This window comes from Cryptomeria japonica, chromosome 1, assembly GCF_030272615.1.
Source record: "Cryptomeria japonica chromosome 1, Sugi_1.0, whole genome shotgun sequence".
NCBI lineage: Eukaryota > Viridiplantae > Streptophyta > Pinopsida > Cupressales > Cupressaceae > Cryptomeria > Cryptomeria japonica.
Window position 1 is genome coordinate 271,272,958 of NC_081405.1, and position 14,381 is coordinate 271,287,338.

At 45.8% G+C, this 14,381-nt stretch overlaps 1 protein-coding gene across 4 annotated transcripts in view; it reads left to right on the plus strand.

Annotated features, from left to right (window-relative positions):
- Positions 1 to 14,381, plus strand: part of LOC131073801 (ABC transporter I family member 11, chloroplastic) — a 161,362-nt gene that overhangs the window by 23,827 nt on the left and 123,154 nt on the right. For all 4 annotated transcript variants that reach the window (XR_009112995.1, XR_009112994.2, XM_058010313.2 and 1 more), the window contains exons 3-5: positions 12,897 to 12,976; positions 13,200 to 13,251; positions 13,378 to 13,511. Coding sequence is in view for 2 of the 4 variants with exons in the window: in XM_058010313.2 (XP_057866296.1) it covers positions 12,897 to 12,976; positions 13,200 to 13,251; positions 13,378 to 13,511 (266 nt within the window). In the remaining 2 variants the exon portion in view is untranslated. The remainder of the gene's footprint in view (positions 1 to 12,896; positions 12,977 to 13,199; positions 13,252 to 13,377; positions 13,512 to 14,381) is intronic.

Sequence of the window (14,381 nt, forward strand, 5' to 3'; positions counted from 1 at the left end):
AGTATAAGGAAGGGGAGGCAGCAGTGAATGAGACGCTGGCACACCAATTTCCGAAGGGGGAGCCTATTAAGTATCAGGAAGTCAAGTTAAAAGAAATGAATCTTGGGGGGACAAGTGACCCCAAGATCATCCTTTTCGGAGATGACTGGAATCCAGTGTTGAAGGCCACAGCCTTCAAAATTTTCCTGGAATACAAGGATGTCTTTGCATGGACATACAAGGACTTGAAGGGCGTGCCCCCAGAGCTATGTGTGCACCGAATAATGTTGGTACCAGGAGCCCAGCCAATGAGGAAGCGGCCATACCGAATGAACAAAAATTATGCTGTACGGGTGAACGACGAAATTGAGCAGATGTTGGAAGCGGGCATAATCTTCAGAGTACAGACAAGCGAATGGGTGTCCCCCATTGTGATTTCCCTCAAGAAAGAGGCCAATCAGATCCGGATCTGTGTAGACTTCCGGTGCCTAAACGCTGTCACTGTTAAAGACCCGTTTCCCATACCCTTCACAGACAACATCTTGGAGGAAGTAGCTGGACATGAAATCTATTCCTTCATGGATGGATTCTTTGGTTACAACCAGATATCCATCGCGGAGGAAGATAAGCTGAAAACAACCTTCGTGGTGGAGGACGGTGCGTACGCATACAACCGAATGCCCTTCGGTCTATGCAATGCGCTTGCCACCTTCCAGCGCATTATCTTGCACATCTTCGACAAGATGTCGGTGGGGAACTTCAAAGCATTCCTGGATGATTGGTCTATTTACAGCGAATAGGACATCCACTTAAAAACTCTCGGAGAATGCCTGGAGAGGTGTCGGAGGGCACGGTTGGCCCTCAACTCGAAGAAATGTAGATTCATGGTACCACAAGGAAGATTGTTGGGACACATTGTGTGTAAAGAAGGATTGAAAACGGACCCGGACAAGATTCGGGTAATAGTAGAAATGGAACCTCTGACGGATGTCACGGGGGTAAAGTCCTTCCTTGGTCATGTGGGGTACTACAGGAGGTTCATCAAGAACTTCGCTGAGGTGTCCCACCCGTTGGATAAGTTGACAAGGAAAGGGGAACCATACATTTGGACAGAGCCACAAAGCAAGGCCTTCGAAGAGCTGAGGACAAGGTTGATGGCAGCGCCCATACTGGCGTACCCGAACTGGGATAAGGAATTCCACGTTCACGTAGATGCCTCAAACTATGCCATCGGGGCTACATTAGCCCAAGTAGGAGGACACGGGCTGGACCACCCCGTTTATTTTGCCAGCAGATTGCTCTCGAAGGCGGAGAAAAACTATAGTACCACAGAACATGAAGCACTCAGTATGGTCTATGCCGTACAGAAATTCCGTCATTACCTCCTGGCCACACCATTCACATTTTACGCAGATCACCAGGCACTCATGTATTTAGTAAACAAGCCCATTATCCAGGGGAGGATAAGTTGTTGGCTATTGCTACTATAGGAGTTCACATTTTTAATTGTGGTAAGACCAGGGCGAAGCCATGTCATCGCCGACCAGCTGTCGCGGATTAAGTCGGGGGAACCTCCAAAGGGAGTAAATGACAATTTTCCGGATGCACACTTGTTCCAAATAGCCGTACTCCCTTCGTGGTACAGGAAGATTGGAGAGTACCTTCCCGATTTCCGGAGGGTATGCCTCCAGGAGAACGAAGAAAGCTCGCATTAAGGAGCAGGACTTTTTCGCTCATTAACGGGTTACTCTACAAAATGGGGCCGGACCAGATATTAAGGCGTTGTGTCATGGAAGAAGAAATCTCGAGTGTACTCAGGGAGGCACACGAAGGGCCCGCAGGTGGACACATGGGTCCAGACACCACAGCCCGAAAGGTGCTTCTCGCCGGACTATGGTGGCCAACGGTATATCACGACGCCAGGGAGTGGGTCGTGAGGTGCGACACTTGCCAACGGGCGGGCAAACCTCTGAAGTGGGACTTCATGCCCCTCAACCCGTCGCATGCACAAGAACTATTTGAGCGATGGGGACTCGACTTTGTGGGTCCTCTTAAGGCCAGCCGCACACGACGGTGCCGGTACATTATAGTTGCGACAGAATACTTGACCAAGTGGGTGGAGGCAAGGGCTCTCCAGGATAATTCGGCAGTAAGCACAGCGAAGTTTATTTATGAACAAATCATTACGCGATATGGTATACCTATTCAGTTGACCAGTGACCGGAGAGGCCACTTCGTGAACCATGTCATACACCGGTTGACATCAGACTTCAAGATTTTTCACTCATTCTCAAGTCCGTACTACCCACGTGCCAATGGCCAGGCGGAGGCCACAAATAAAATAATAATGTCGGTGATATATAAGTCTTGCGGAGTAGAGAGGGAGGTCTGGGAGGAGCGCCTACCGTCAGTACTTTGGGCATACCGAACAACTTACAAGGTAACTACTGGATAGACTCCCTTCCAGCTAATGTATGGACAAGAAGCCGTGGTGCCAGTTGAATTCATGGTGCCGAGTCTACGGATTGCCATCGATAATCGCCTTGGCGACATGGAAAGCCTGAGGGAGAGGCTATACGCGTTGAACAAATTGGACGAACGAAGGATGATGGCTCAGTGGGCGACAGAAGCAGCCCAGCAAAGACGGAAGATGTGGCACGACAAGCATCTCCGGCGAATGAATTTTACTCCCGGATAGCTGGTATTAAAGTTCAATGGGAAGAACGAAATTAAACCTGGGAAATTCAAAGTCCGTTGGTTAGGGCCCTTCCGGATACGTGAGGTCAATACGAACGGGGCGATAAAGTTGTGGACGCTAGAGGGGAAGGAGATACTAGACGCAGTCAACGAGTCGAAATTAAAGATCTATCACGAATGGAATAGAGGGAACCAGGACCCCCCAGTTAGTCAGCCCGCTAGAGAAAATTGAAAAAAAATAATATATATATATAAAAGAAAATTTGGAAAAATATATATAAAAGAAAATTTGGAAAAAAAAACAAAAAAAAACAAAAAAAAAAAAGGGGAAAAAGTGGCCACCGTACGGTGGGACCACCGAAGGTGGCATCACCGCACGATGGAACCACCGATGGTGGAACCATCATGCGGTGGAACCACTGTGCGGTGGAACCATCGTGCGGTGGACACACCGTGCGGTGGTCACACCGTGCGGTGGGAGCCACCGAAGGCCGCGCAAGGAGATAAAACGTCGCACGAAGACACCGCCGAGGGAAGGAAGAGACACCACGCCGCACAAAGAAGCCACCACACCGCACAGCCGACCTTGGCAACAAAACCCCGCGGAGGAAGAAGACACCGAACACCGTCGAAGGAAGAACATAGGGACGCACCGCACAGCAAGTATGGAGAACAAATACACCATTTGTGTGGACAAGCATGTACCTCCACCGTGCGGTGGGTAAAATCGCAACAAGGGGACCGCTTAGGGAGAACGGGATTTCGTGGCCAACAAAGAAAACGGGAGGAACGGCGTCACCTAATTCTGCAACTCCTTGTCGCCTAGCGGACATTACACGGCGGCGGCATTTGTCGTGCACGTTTTCTTGGAGGTAGTTACCACCGCACGGCCAGACCAAGTCTGCACAATCCCACGCAGCCACACCACAAGTAGACCAAACAGCAAGGGTTACGCGCAACAGCCGCAAATGGAAGAATAGAGCCACAGGTAGACCAAGCAGCCGCACGAAAAAGAAGGCCGTTACGAAGGGTAGAATTTTTATAAACAAATTGGTTACAGGGAGATTAATGGATTCAGCAGGGAAAAGAAGCTGGAAGAAACAGCTGCACGCTTCCTCCAGTAGCAGCCAGAGGGATAGGAATAGCAACATCAGGGTCTTAGCATCGGGAGTACGTGTTGCAGGCGGCACCATGGATGCCAGTGCTTGGCAAAAACAAAAACAGAAAGCACCACAGGCCGCTGCAAGTGCGAAAAACACAGTGACGCCATAGAATGTTACTTTCGAGGGCCTGAATGGATTCGAATGCCGAAAATGGTGGCAGGACACCCCCGATAATGACCTAGTAAAGCAAAACCTCCGGAAAGCACAAGTAGAGTGGGCTATTCGGATGCCCGTGTTCCCTATCCGGGAGTACGAGGGTGCCCTACGCTTCATGGTGGACACCTTCGACAGGCATACATGCACCAGCACGTTTGAATACCTTCGAAGGGATGTCACTATATCCTTCAAAGCAAGGGATTTCACAAGGGTATTCGGCATTCCGGGCAGCCAGGGCAAGAAATAGACTTGAAGGCCAAGAAGATGACACAGGAGGAGAAGGAGCGGTGGATTAAATTAGTCTCCCGGAATTTGACCACAGCGGAGTTGGACAGCGTGGCTAGAGCCACGAAGAGTCGCGGAATCCGTAAGACTTTTGTTGCGGAGGGCCACTGGAGATGCATTATGGATGTCATCAAGAGCAGATTGACAGGGTCGGGTAGGGCGTCGGACATTGCCCTCCCTCAGATTATGCTGATGAATGGACTGATGAATGGCATCGTATATGACTCGGCAGCGTTATTGGCAGAGCGTATGTATGAGTTTTTGATGCTCCAGCATCGCACTTTCTATATGCCTCATTACGCTATAGGATTATTCCTGGAGGCCACACGGGAAGTAGTGCTGGAGGATGAGTTGGAGGTACGGCCACAGGGACCGTTGACAGCGGGAGAGCCTCCAATAATGTATTGGAGGCACTTGGACATTGGGCACTCTTCTGCGAAGCGGAAACGGGCGATGGATAGGGCCTCGGCCTCAGGGGAGCCTGACAGCGGGAGGGAGTCCAGCAGCACAGAGGATTCGGAGGAGGAAGATGAGGAGGACGATAGCAGTCAGGCAACGGAGGAGCTTGTACGAGTTCGGTTTGCCCCACCTCTGTTACCGATGGGCACGACTGTGCCAGCATTTGGAGTAGGCGACACCTGTATTCCGGCCTTCGGGCAGAGCCATATGCCTGTTACACTTGGTCCCCTCTAGCACGAGCACCAGGGAGCACCGTCGGGCCCAACCACAGCGGCACTTACCGAGGACATGGCAGAGTCAGGGACGGAGGAGTCACCGCATCAGATAGTGGGCGTTGAGGAGCAGGGGCCTACGGAGGTGGAGGATACCGAGCCTCACGTGCGGTTGGACGTCGTGGGTAGTGACGTTGTGGTGACTGTTTCTGCTTCGTTGTTGGAGGAGCCGACGACAGCAACCCATCCCCCGGTCACAGAGATGCGTGCTGACCTCGAGGCTATGCAGAGCTGGCTCACACAGCGGTTTCAGATGACACTGGCACAGCCAGAGGGAGCTGTTGTATTCTCACCGTGTCGAGAGACTAGAGCAGAGGTAGTCGACTTGGATGACTCGTCAGGGGAGGCACATAAACCCACAGTTGGGCACGAGGCAGGGGAGGTCGCCTCTGCTGGGCAGGCACCAGGAGATGGTGCACCTTCGGTGGCGGAGGCGGTACCTTCACAGTAGGATACAGTAGTGCCCGTTCCACCAGGGATTTCCCAGTCTTCGGCACAGACGGGGGAGGATGTTGAGACCTATCTCGCTGACATGGCTGATATGGTAACGAGGGGTAGGCGGGTGGTGGCCGCTGCCCAGACGCAAGAACTGCAGTAGGTGGTGGTGGAGCTAGAGCAGGTCCTACAGTTTATGCGGGTGGGCTGCCCGACAGCCTTTGCTACCTGCTTTGAGTCTCAGGGGTGGCCGACTACGGAGACAGAGGAGATGCTCCAGGCTTGGAGGCTGTGTTAGCCCATTGTGGAGAGTCGAGTGACGGCAGTGGTCCGTGAGATCGAGCAGGTCTACTGGGATGCCTATTATACATTGAGGCGTACACAACAGGAGTCTGCAGTCAGGGAGGCTGCCCGAGTAGCGTTGGAGAGAGAGGTGGCCAGTCAGCAGGCCTCATGGGCAGCCGAGAGGGCGCAGTTGTTGGCACAGCTGGAGGTGGCCCGCACAGAGACGGCCGCGATCCGGACAACGAAGGTCGAGGTAGAGACCCGCCTGGCAGCCGAGCAGACACGGTTGGCCTGCGCGACGGAGGCAGTGGATACAAAAGAGAAGGAGTTACTGGAGGCAGCACACATGGTGAAGACAGCTTTAGAGAAGGTCCTCGTAGCGGAACGGGATGTGGCTGCACGTACTCAGCAGGTGTATGAGCTTCGGGCCCGCTTGGCGACCCAGACATCGACATCTCACACTTCTACTTCAGGGACGCCTTCTCAGCCCCCTCCCTAGTCTTTTCGATATATTGTATAGGTTGCATTATCTCCATTTTTGTAAGTCGCTTGGAGACGACTTTTCCTTTTTGGGGGGATGATGTTGGCGACATTATTGTACACGAGAATAACATTAGTTAATTATGTGTAATTGTTTTGGTTAGTTGGCAACCGAAGGGTGGAAGTTGCGGTGCGATAGTTGGCGCTTGCACCCCCTCGGTACCCTTTTATACTTTGGAATGTAACTTGTAACATACACTTGTTATGAATAGAACATCTGATATACTTTGTTTGATATTTACGGCATTATTTTGCGTTATGTTCTTGATGTCTTAAGTTATTCACCCGAGAGGGCAAACAGACCATTGATCCAGAGCGAGTGGAGGCTATTTTTTCTCTTCCACTCCCCAGTCACAAGAAAGGATTGCAAAGTTTCCTTGGTAGGATCAACTTTGTGAGGAGATTCATTCCCAACCTTGCCACCATGGTAAAACCCCTCACTTCCATGTTGAAGAAAAACTTGGTTTTCAGTTGGACCAAGGAAGGAAGGGCCGGTTTCGAAGAGATCAAACAAGCAATTGCTCAGGCCCCTACCCTCGTCAATCCTAATTATGAAAGGGATTTTATCCTCTATACCTTTGGAGGAGAATCCAGCATTTCAGCTGTCTTACACAGCTGAATGATGACAAGTTGGAGCAACCTATTGCTTTCTTTAGTGAGGGGCTAAAGGACTATGAACTTAAATATAGCTATGTAGAGAAGCAAGTCCTCACTGTTGTAAGGGCATTAAAAAAGTTCAGGCACATGTTGTCCAACAACAGGATCCAGCTCTTAGTTCTGCATGCAAGTGTCAAGGATTTCCTTCTAAACAAGGATATCAGTGAGAAGAGGGCTGGGTGGATAACCAAGGTCATGGAGTATGACATCAACATCAAGATCACCAAGCTTGTAAGAGGCAGGGGCCTATGTGAACAACTTGTCTCATCTTTTGAGACTACTTCAGAGGTCGCCCTTGTGTTACAAGAGGATCAACCAACTAACAACAACACTCAATTCAGTTGGGTAAGTGACATGACCACCTTCTTAATGGAAGGTAGATACCCCCAAGGTCTGGACCGGACCAAAAGAAGACATTTCAGGTTGCAGTCCATTCCCTATGTCTTAGTGAATGACACTCTTTTTCGAAAAGACTCCAATGGAGTCTTACTAAGATGCATTGAGCAAAACCAAGTCAGCAGATTGTTAGAGGAATTTCATGATGGCTCTTCAGGGGGCCACTTCTCGGCAAGGACTACGACTATCAAAATAATGAGGGCTGGTTGTTACTGGCCATTCTTATTCAGTGACTCACATAGATGGGTGAAGAATTGCAAGAAATGTGCTCTCTTCTTTGGGAAGCAAAGACTAGCTGCCCTACCCCTTCATCCCATCCAAACAGATCAACCATTCGCCCAATGGGGTTTAGACTTAATTGGCATGATAAACCCACCTTCTAGTGCTGGCCATAAGTGGATCTTGGCCACAACAGATTACTTCACTAGGTGGACAAAGGCAGTTGCATTGAGGGATGCTACTGAGGCCTCAGTGTTAGAATTCCTTGAGGGAATTGTGACAAGATTCGGTATCCCCTCCACCATCATATTAGACAATGCCAGGGCATTTGTTGGAACCCAAATCAGTTCTTGGGCAGTTAAGCATGGTGTATACTTGAAGACATCATCCAACTATTACCCTCAGGGTAACGGCTTGGCTGAATCTTCCAACAAGAACCTCATCAGGATAATTAAAAGGACAATTGAAGACAATCAGAGGGCATGGCACACTAAGTTGAGGACAGCCTTATGGGCTGACAGGATCACACCCAAGAGGGCGATTCGCAACTCCCCTTTCATGCTAGTATATGGGAAAGAAGCAAGACTCCCAACTTCCCTAGAGTTACCCTCTCTTGAGCTAGCACTTCAGTTGGAATTAATAGAGAATGATGCCATGACAGTAAGACTAGTTGAGCTGATGGAGCTGGAGGAAGTTAGAAGTCAGTCTATGCATACACTTAAGACTCATCAAGAGTAGGTTAAGAAGGTTTTTGACAAAACGGCTACTAATAGGGTCTTCAAAGAGGGAGATCTAGTTCTCAAGTGGGATGCAGACATAGCCAAAGCTAGGCAACACTCCAAATTTGATGCTATCTGGAGTGGTCCATATGTCATTAATAGCTGCAAGGAGGCCAATGAATTTCATCTCTCCAAGCTTGATGGCAAAGTTCTTCCAATTCCAGTGAATGGGATTCATCTCAAGCCTTGCTTCTAAAGAGGGTGTTGATGACTATGTAAATATTAGACTAGAGGTTGTTTTGCTTTCATAAGTGCTTATGCACATGCCGCATTCTCCTTAAGAGGGTGTATGCTTTAGTTTTTCAGTTTCCTCCAAGTGATGGTGCACACATGTTTGGGTTTTCCATGACTCAATGCCCAATGGATGCTTAAGGCTTCTAGACTTCATGCTTAGCAGACAAGCATCCCGCAGAAATCGCCAAAAATGTTGTCATTTTATGACACCCTCGGTCCATCAGCGAGAACCGATCAAAGATATGTTCCATGGACCAGCGCTGCCCAGTTGATCAAGGAGAAAAGCAGTGAAATCATGGTTTGAAGTGTTGTCTTGTCAGAAGTTCCTTGGCCCTCTCTTTCTCTAGCCCGGAACTTCCGACCCCCGAGGTTTCGATTTTCTTTGCCTTAGCTTCTTTCTTTCTTGCTCCAAAACTCCGGAACTCCAAGTTTCCGAAGTTCCCTTCCTTCCCTTAGCTTTTCTTCCGTTCTCTACCCCGAAACTCCGGAACCCCCAGGTTTCGAAGTTCCTTAGTCTTCTACCCTGGAACTCCGGAACCCCCAAGTTCCGAAGTTGCTTAGTCTTCAACCCCGGAACTCTGGAATCCCCAGGTTCCAAAGTTCCTTGTCCAACTACGGAGACCCTGGTCTCCGAAGTTCCCCAACTATGGTGACCCCGGTCTCTGAAGTTTTCCAAACTACTTCCGGCTTGCAACACTTCTGGATGGCGTGATCGACACTCAAAGCTTTAAATGCTCCGACAGTTTTGGTGACATGCACTTTTTTTTGTGGAGCCACAGGGGTGCATTTAATGTTTTTGGCAGGATTTCCATCAAGGGAGGTATGGGGCCATGCTTGGTGACTTATGTCATGCTTGACTTTGGAAGGTTAGTCAATCTATCCTCTTGAGAATTGCCTTTGGAGGTATGGCTAGGTTGCTTGCATGTACAAGTCAGGTGCATGCACTTCCCTGCACTTCCAGACTGACATGCAGGGGTCATGATCACCATTGTAACCCATTTTTCTATTTAAGGCTGTTAAGCCTCATTGTAAAGGGTTCTCTCCCTGTTGCCTGGAGTTTTCTTATGCTGTCCTCTTCTCTTGAAGACTTGTAATCTTTGCATTTCTGCAACTGTAAGATTGACGTTTGGCCTTATGATTAATTGAAGAACACTATTCTTGCCTCCTTTCAACCTATATATGTTGTGTATGCTTTCTTACCTTCATCATAGGTGTATGTTGTGGCTCTTTCTCTTCATATATGCTGTGTTAATTGGTTTTCTGAGTGTGACTTGTGGGAATTCTTCTCCCCTCTTGGCATTCGGTGGATTCTAACCTTCATCTATGCATTGGGGTTACTCATACAATTGAAAGTTGTGCATCTTCAGGGTGTTTCAGTTAATTACTTGTGTCATTTTGGTAGGGAGAGGAACTATCTCTTCTTGGTGCATCACCTCCCTTTGTTTTCAAGCAATTTCTCTCTTCTCTTTTCCTCTGCAAGTTGTTAGGGTAGGCTTAGGAATTAGCTTTGAAGTGTTGAGTTGGTTCAACACCTGCACCTAGATAGAGAAGGAAGTCGACCTTCTCCGGAGATTGAACCCCCTTGCCCAAATTCCCACACTTTGGGATTGTTTCCATGTTTCACAAGTTTGCTGAGTTGATAGCTCAGCAAGGGTGCAAGCTTTTGTGATAACAGTGACCAAAGGAAGTGACATGGTGAAAGTTCGCATTTTGAGGGGGGCAAAGGAAATGATGAGGTAAAAGTTTGCGCTTCGAGGAGGCGAAGGAAATGCTATGGTAAAAGTTCGCTCTTTTGGGATCCCAAAGGAAATGCTAAGGTCGATGTTTGAAGGAGCATTGATAGCGATTCATCACTTGTTAATCGACTTGTTACTGCATTCGCTCCCTTCGCTTGCCACGGATCAGACTTCTGATAGCTTTTTAGCAGTGTTCTAGCATGATTGTAATCATCATCAAGCAAAGGAAATGTGTAAGAGAGGGGCACTGTTTTGAGGTGTCAAAGGAAGCGGTGAGGTGAAAAGTCGCTGATTTTGGGGAGCAAAGGAAGTGACTCAAAGTGCAGTTCGCTGATTTTGGGAAGCAAAGGAAGTGCTTCAAAGTGCGCTTACCTTGTTCGCTCAAGTTCATCATCTTCCCAAATCACTGAAAAGAACATCAAATGCTCCACCTTAGTCAAATTAGAGGTTTCCAAGCTAGATTGCAACTTTGGGGGTCAAAGGAAATGCATGAGAGAAAGATCGCACTTGGGGGGTCAAAGGAAGCGGCACATGAAAGGTCGTGGTTTTGACACCCCAAAGGAAGTTCATGGATTTGGGATTCCAAAGGAAGTTTGCTGATTTGAGATCCCATAGAAAGTGGCACCATGCTAATCGGAGATTTTGGGGGTTAAAGACAATGGCAGGCCAGATTTTCAAGGGGGCCAATGACTATGCCTTAGTCACATTTTGGGCCTTCAAGTGGAAGCAGCTTCCAATCTCTATCACATCATGCTTTCACTTCATTGATGATTCATTTGATCTCTCTTTGTCTTACCTGACTCATTGAATTGATCTTACCTCCACCACTAACATGATCATTGACTTAGACATTTTCATTCAACCTTGGAAGCTAATTGACGTCAATCCAACTCAAAGAGAGAGACTTGACATGATTACCTCCTGGCCACCTAAGACACTATACCTCCTCAAGCACAAGGTTAATAGCCAAAGACTCCACGACCAACCTAGAAAGCAAAAAATAGTGGGGGTCTCCATTTGCAATGTGGCAATCTGTGAAAACGTCACAATAGGTATGCCACATATTTGAATCCAATATTTATTAGTTTGTAGATTTAGTAAAGAACATATTTATTTATTTAATTAACTTGTCAATCCATCAAGAATCTTAGGATTAGTAATTATTCATTTGATTTTCATAAAGCAATCAAATTAGGAATTGGCAAGGAAACATAAAAGGGAGCGTAGGAGTATGGATTCCCTCAATTAAGTAGACCACCCAATGAGTTGGATTGCTTTTGGGCCAAGGGGTCGGATTGACTTGGTTGGTTGTTCAATGCTCTTGGGCTTAGTTGTGGAGAACAGTCTCCGGGCCCCCTATTGTGCTTTCCCCTCAAGTTTCTAATATCCTTGGTTATTAGGAATAAGCTATAGTGTACCTGTTTACAGTAAGAATCGTTATTATCATTTTGTTTGATGTTAATTGATTATTTTCCTAAATTCAATTGCTATTGTGTAATTTAGTGAAAGAATACTCTTGTAAATAAATTGTATTATTGGATTTATTATTTTTGGGCAAAAATCAGGTATCTTACAACAGGGGACATTACATTGGAGTAAGGCATTTCTTGGTAGGATCATTACATGAAATGGAATTGGTTATATTCAATCATCAACAATCTAATCTCTCAGTTCAAACATTTGCTTTTGCATGTGGGCTTATGAAATCGCAGAGGAAAGCTTGCTCTTATAGACTCCACATATGAAATTCTACCTTTTGCAAAGGTTTTTCTGTCAGGTGCACAACATCAGCCTTCCTATAGAAACAATTTGATACTCTTGAAGAAGCCAAAAGCCAAATAGCCACATAATGAACATGCTTCTGCACAAATTGCAGAAGTTCCTCTCTGGATGGTTGTACAGACTTAGCTAAAACCACTAAATTGGAGGAAGTTTGGGGTCTAGAAGGGGAAGCCACAGGTCCCTCCCAGAAACTTTTGAAATTGAAAAATCTATTGGAATTTAGTTAGGTAGACAGCAGGTTACTGGTCAGGAATCAAATAACCGAGCCCTGAAAATTGCTGCTACTGCAATGCATCACTGAGTCTAGAGCAATTTTGAGCTCCTCAAAGAGAACACCTTTTTATAAATATCAATATATGCATAAAAAATATTATATATGTGCAGTGCAATGAATTCTATGTATAGCAGTTGCCATGATTACTCTTCCCGTATGAGTAGAATAATAGTATAGAAACACAGGTTGGAAATTTAGCAAGATTTTTTGTGTCAGAGTTTTTATCTTTGATAAAGTTGGACAATAGTAATATTGGCATGAACAAAAATGTTATATTCGTCAGCATGTTTTGAAATATAAAGGTGGTATCTTTTTCTGATTTCTAATTATTTTGTTTAGTGGACTTATATTCAGCCCCTGGTTGTTTTCAAAGTTCAAACTCAATCTAAAATAATGGGCCATAATAGCAGCATTTTGCATTGGATTTTTGAGTCCTTTTCACCTGTTTTATTTCTTTATTTCATATTATTGTATACTTCTTGGACTGGGTTGTCAAGGGGATTTCGGGGTAGAGAGAACTACCTGACAATGAGGCTGGTGGTTTGAAGGTGCAAGGTGTAAGCTATCGTGTACCTGGTACCCAACATAATCTTTTAAATCGAGTTTCTTTTTCTCTGCCAGAAAAGAGGTGCACAATGATACTAAACTTCTTCCATTATAAATATGGATTTGCAAAGTAGATACCCAGCATAATCTTTTAAATCAAGTTACTCCTTCCCTTCCAGAAAAGAGTTGTATGATAATTTAAAAGTTCCCAGGATCTTCAATCAAACCTTACGTATTCACATGCTTTTGATATGTTCATTATTGAATTGCATGGGCTTTCAACTGATTCGTTGTGTGAGATTCAGCTTAGGTTTGATATATGGACGCAGTGGCAGTGGTAAGACAACATTGTTGCAGGCAAGTTTCTAATATTTTCATGCATTTTCTCAATTCAAATTGCCTGGCATATTTTGATTCCAAAACTGTCTTGAAAGCATCATACTATCAACATTTTCAGGAATTACTTTATTTTACATTTTGTAGGTTCTCAGTGGCTTAGCAAAACCGACAGCGGGGTCAATCTGTTTAAAAAAGAAAAGGCTAGATGGACAGTCAAACGAGTCTGAAGAAATTTTATCAGCTTCAAAAGTGGGCCTTGTTTTCCAGTTTCCAGAGAGGTAACGGCCCCAGTATAATATGGTTTTGTTTATGGAGATAATTTCATCCTTATCTTTAATCACTACTGCTAATATGTGTGAATTCTAATGCCTGCTAGCTGTTGATGTGTTTTTCATGCAGCTCAAACATAGAATAAAATACCAAGTTATTCTATCCTCTCTTGAACAAAGAAACCTTGCTGAATGATGTGATCAAATAAGGAAACTCCAAGGTTTACAACGCGAACTATGTGACTTAAATGTTGTGGATAGACTCAATAAATATGATGCGATTTTGCGGGAATCACAAGGGGACTTACATTTACGAAGTCTTGCTAGAATGGGAAATCTAACTAACTTGCTTGGAAAACAAAGGCAAAAGAGATAAAGGGATAGGAAATCTAATCTACCCCTAAGAATATAGGAAATGATTGTTGAATTGGTGGCACCAAACCAAACTTTACTTCGCCATGTAGGAATGATTACACAAAGATAGTGCAATCTCCTAAGGGTAAGCAAATGATTTTCATATCACCAATGCACACCGACATTATGAACAGTGAGCATATAGCAATTGAAGTTAAGCTATTAATCAAGTTCATTTTAGCCACACACTGGAATTTGGAATCGACATACTCCAAGCAGTATGAACATAGGTTCACCATTCATCAACAATAAGATCTTCCATCCATCTAGCAAACATTTACACTATGAGAAGTAGAGACCATGCAACAAGTTGAAATAGCACACAACATCCACCATAACTTCAATGAAAATAGTATGTCTATTTACAACTAGCCTCGGCAACAATCTCCTTTCCTCCTACTCTATTGCTAGCTACTAATGATATACTAACTCCTAACCTTTACAAATGAGAGGTTTGAGCATTAT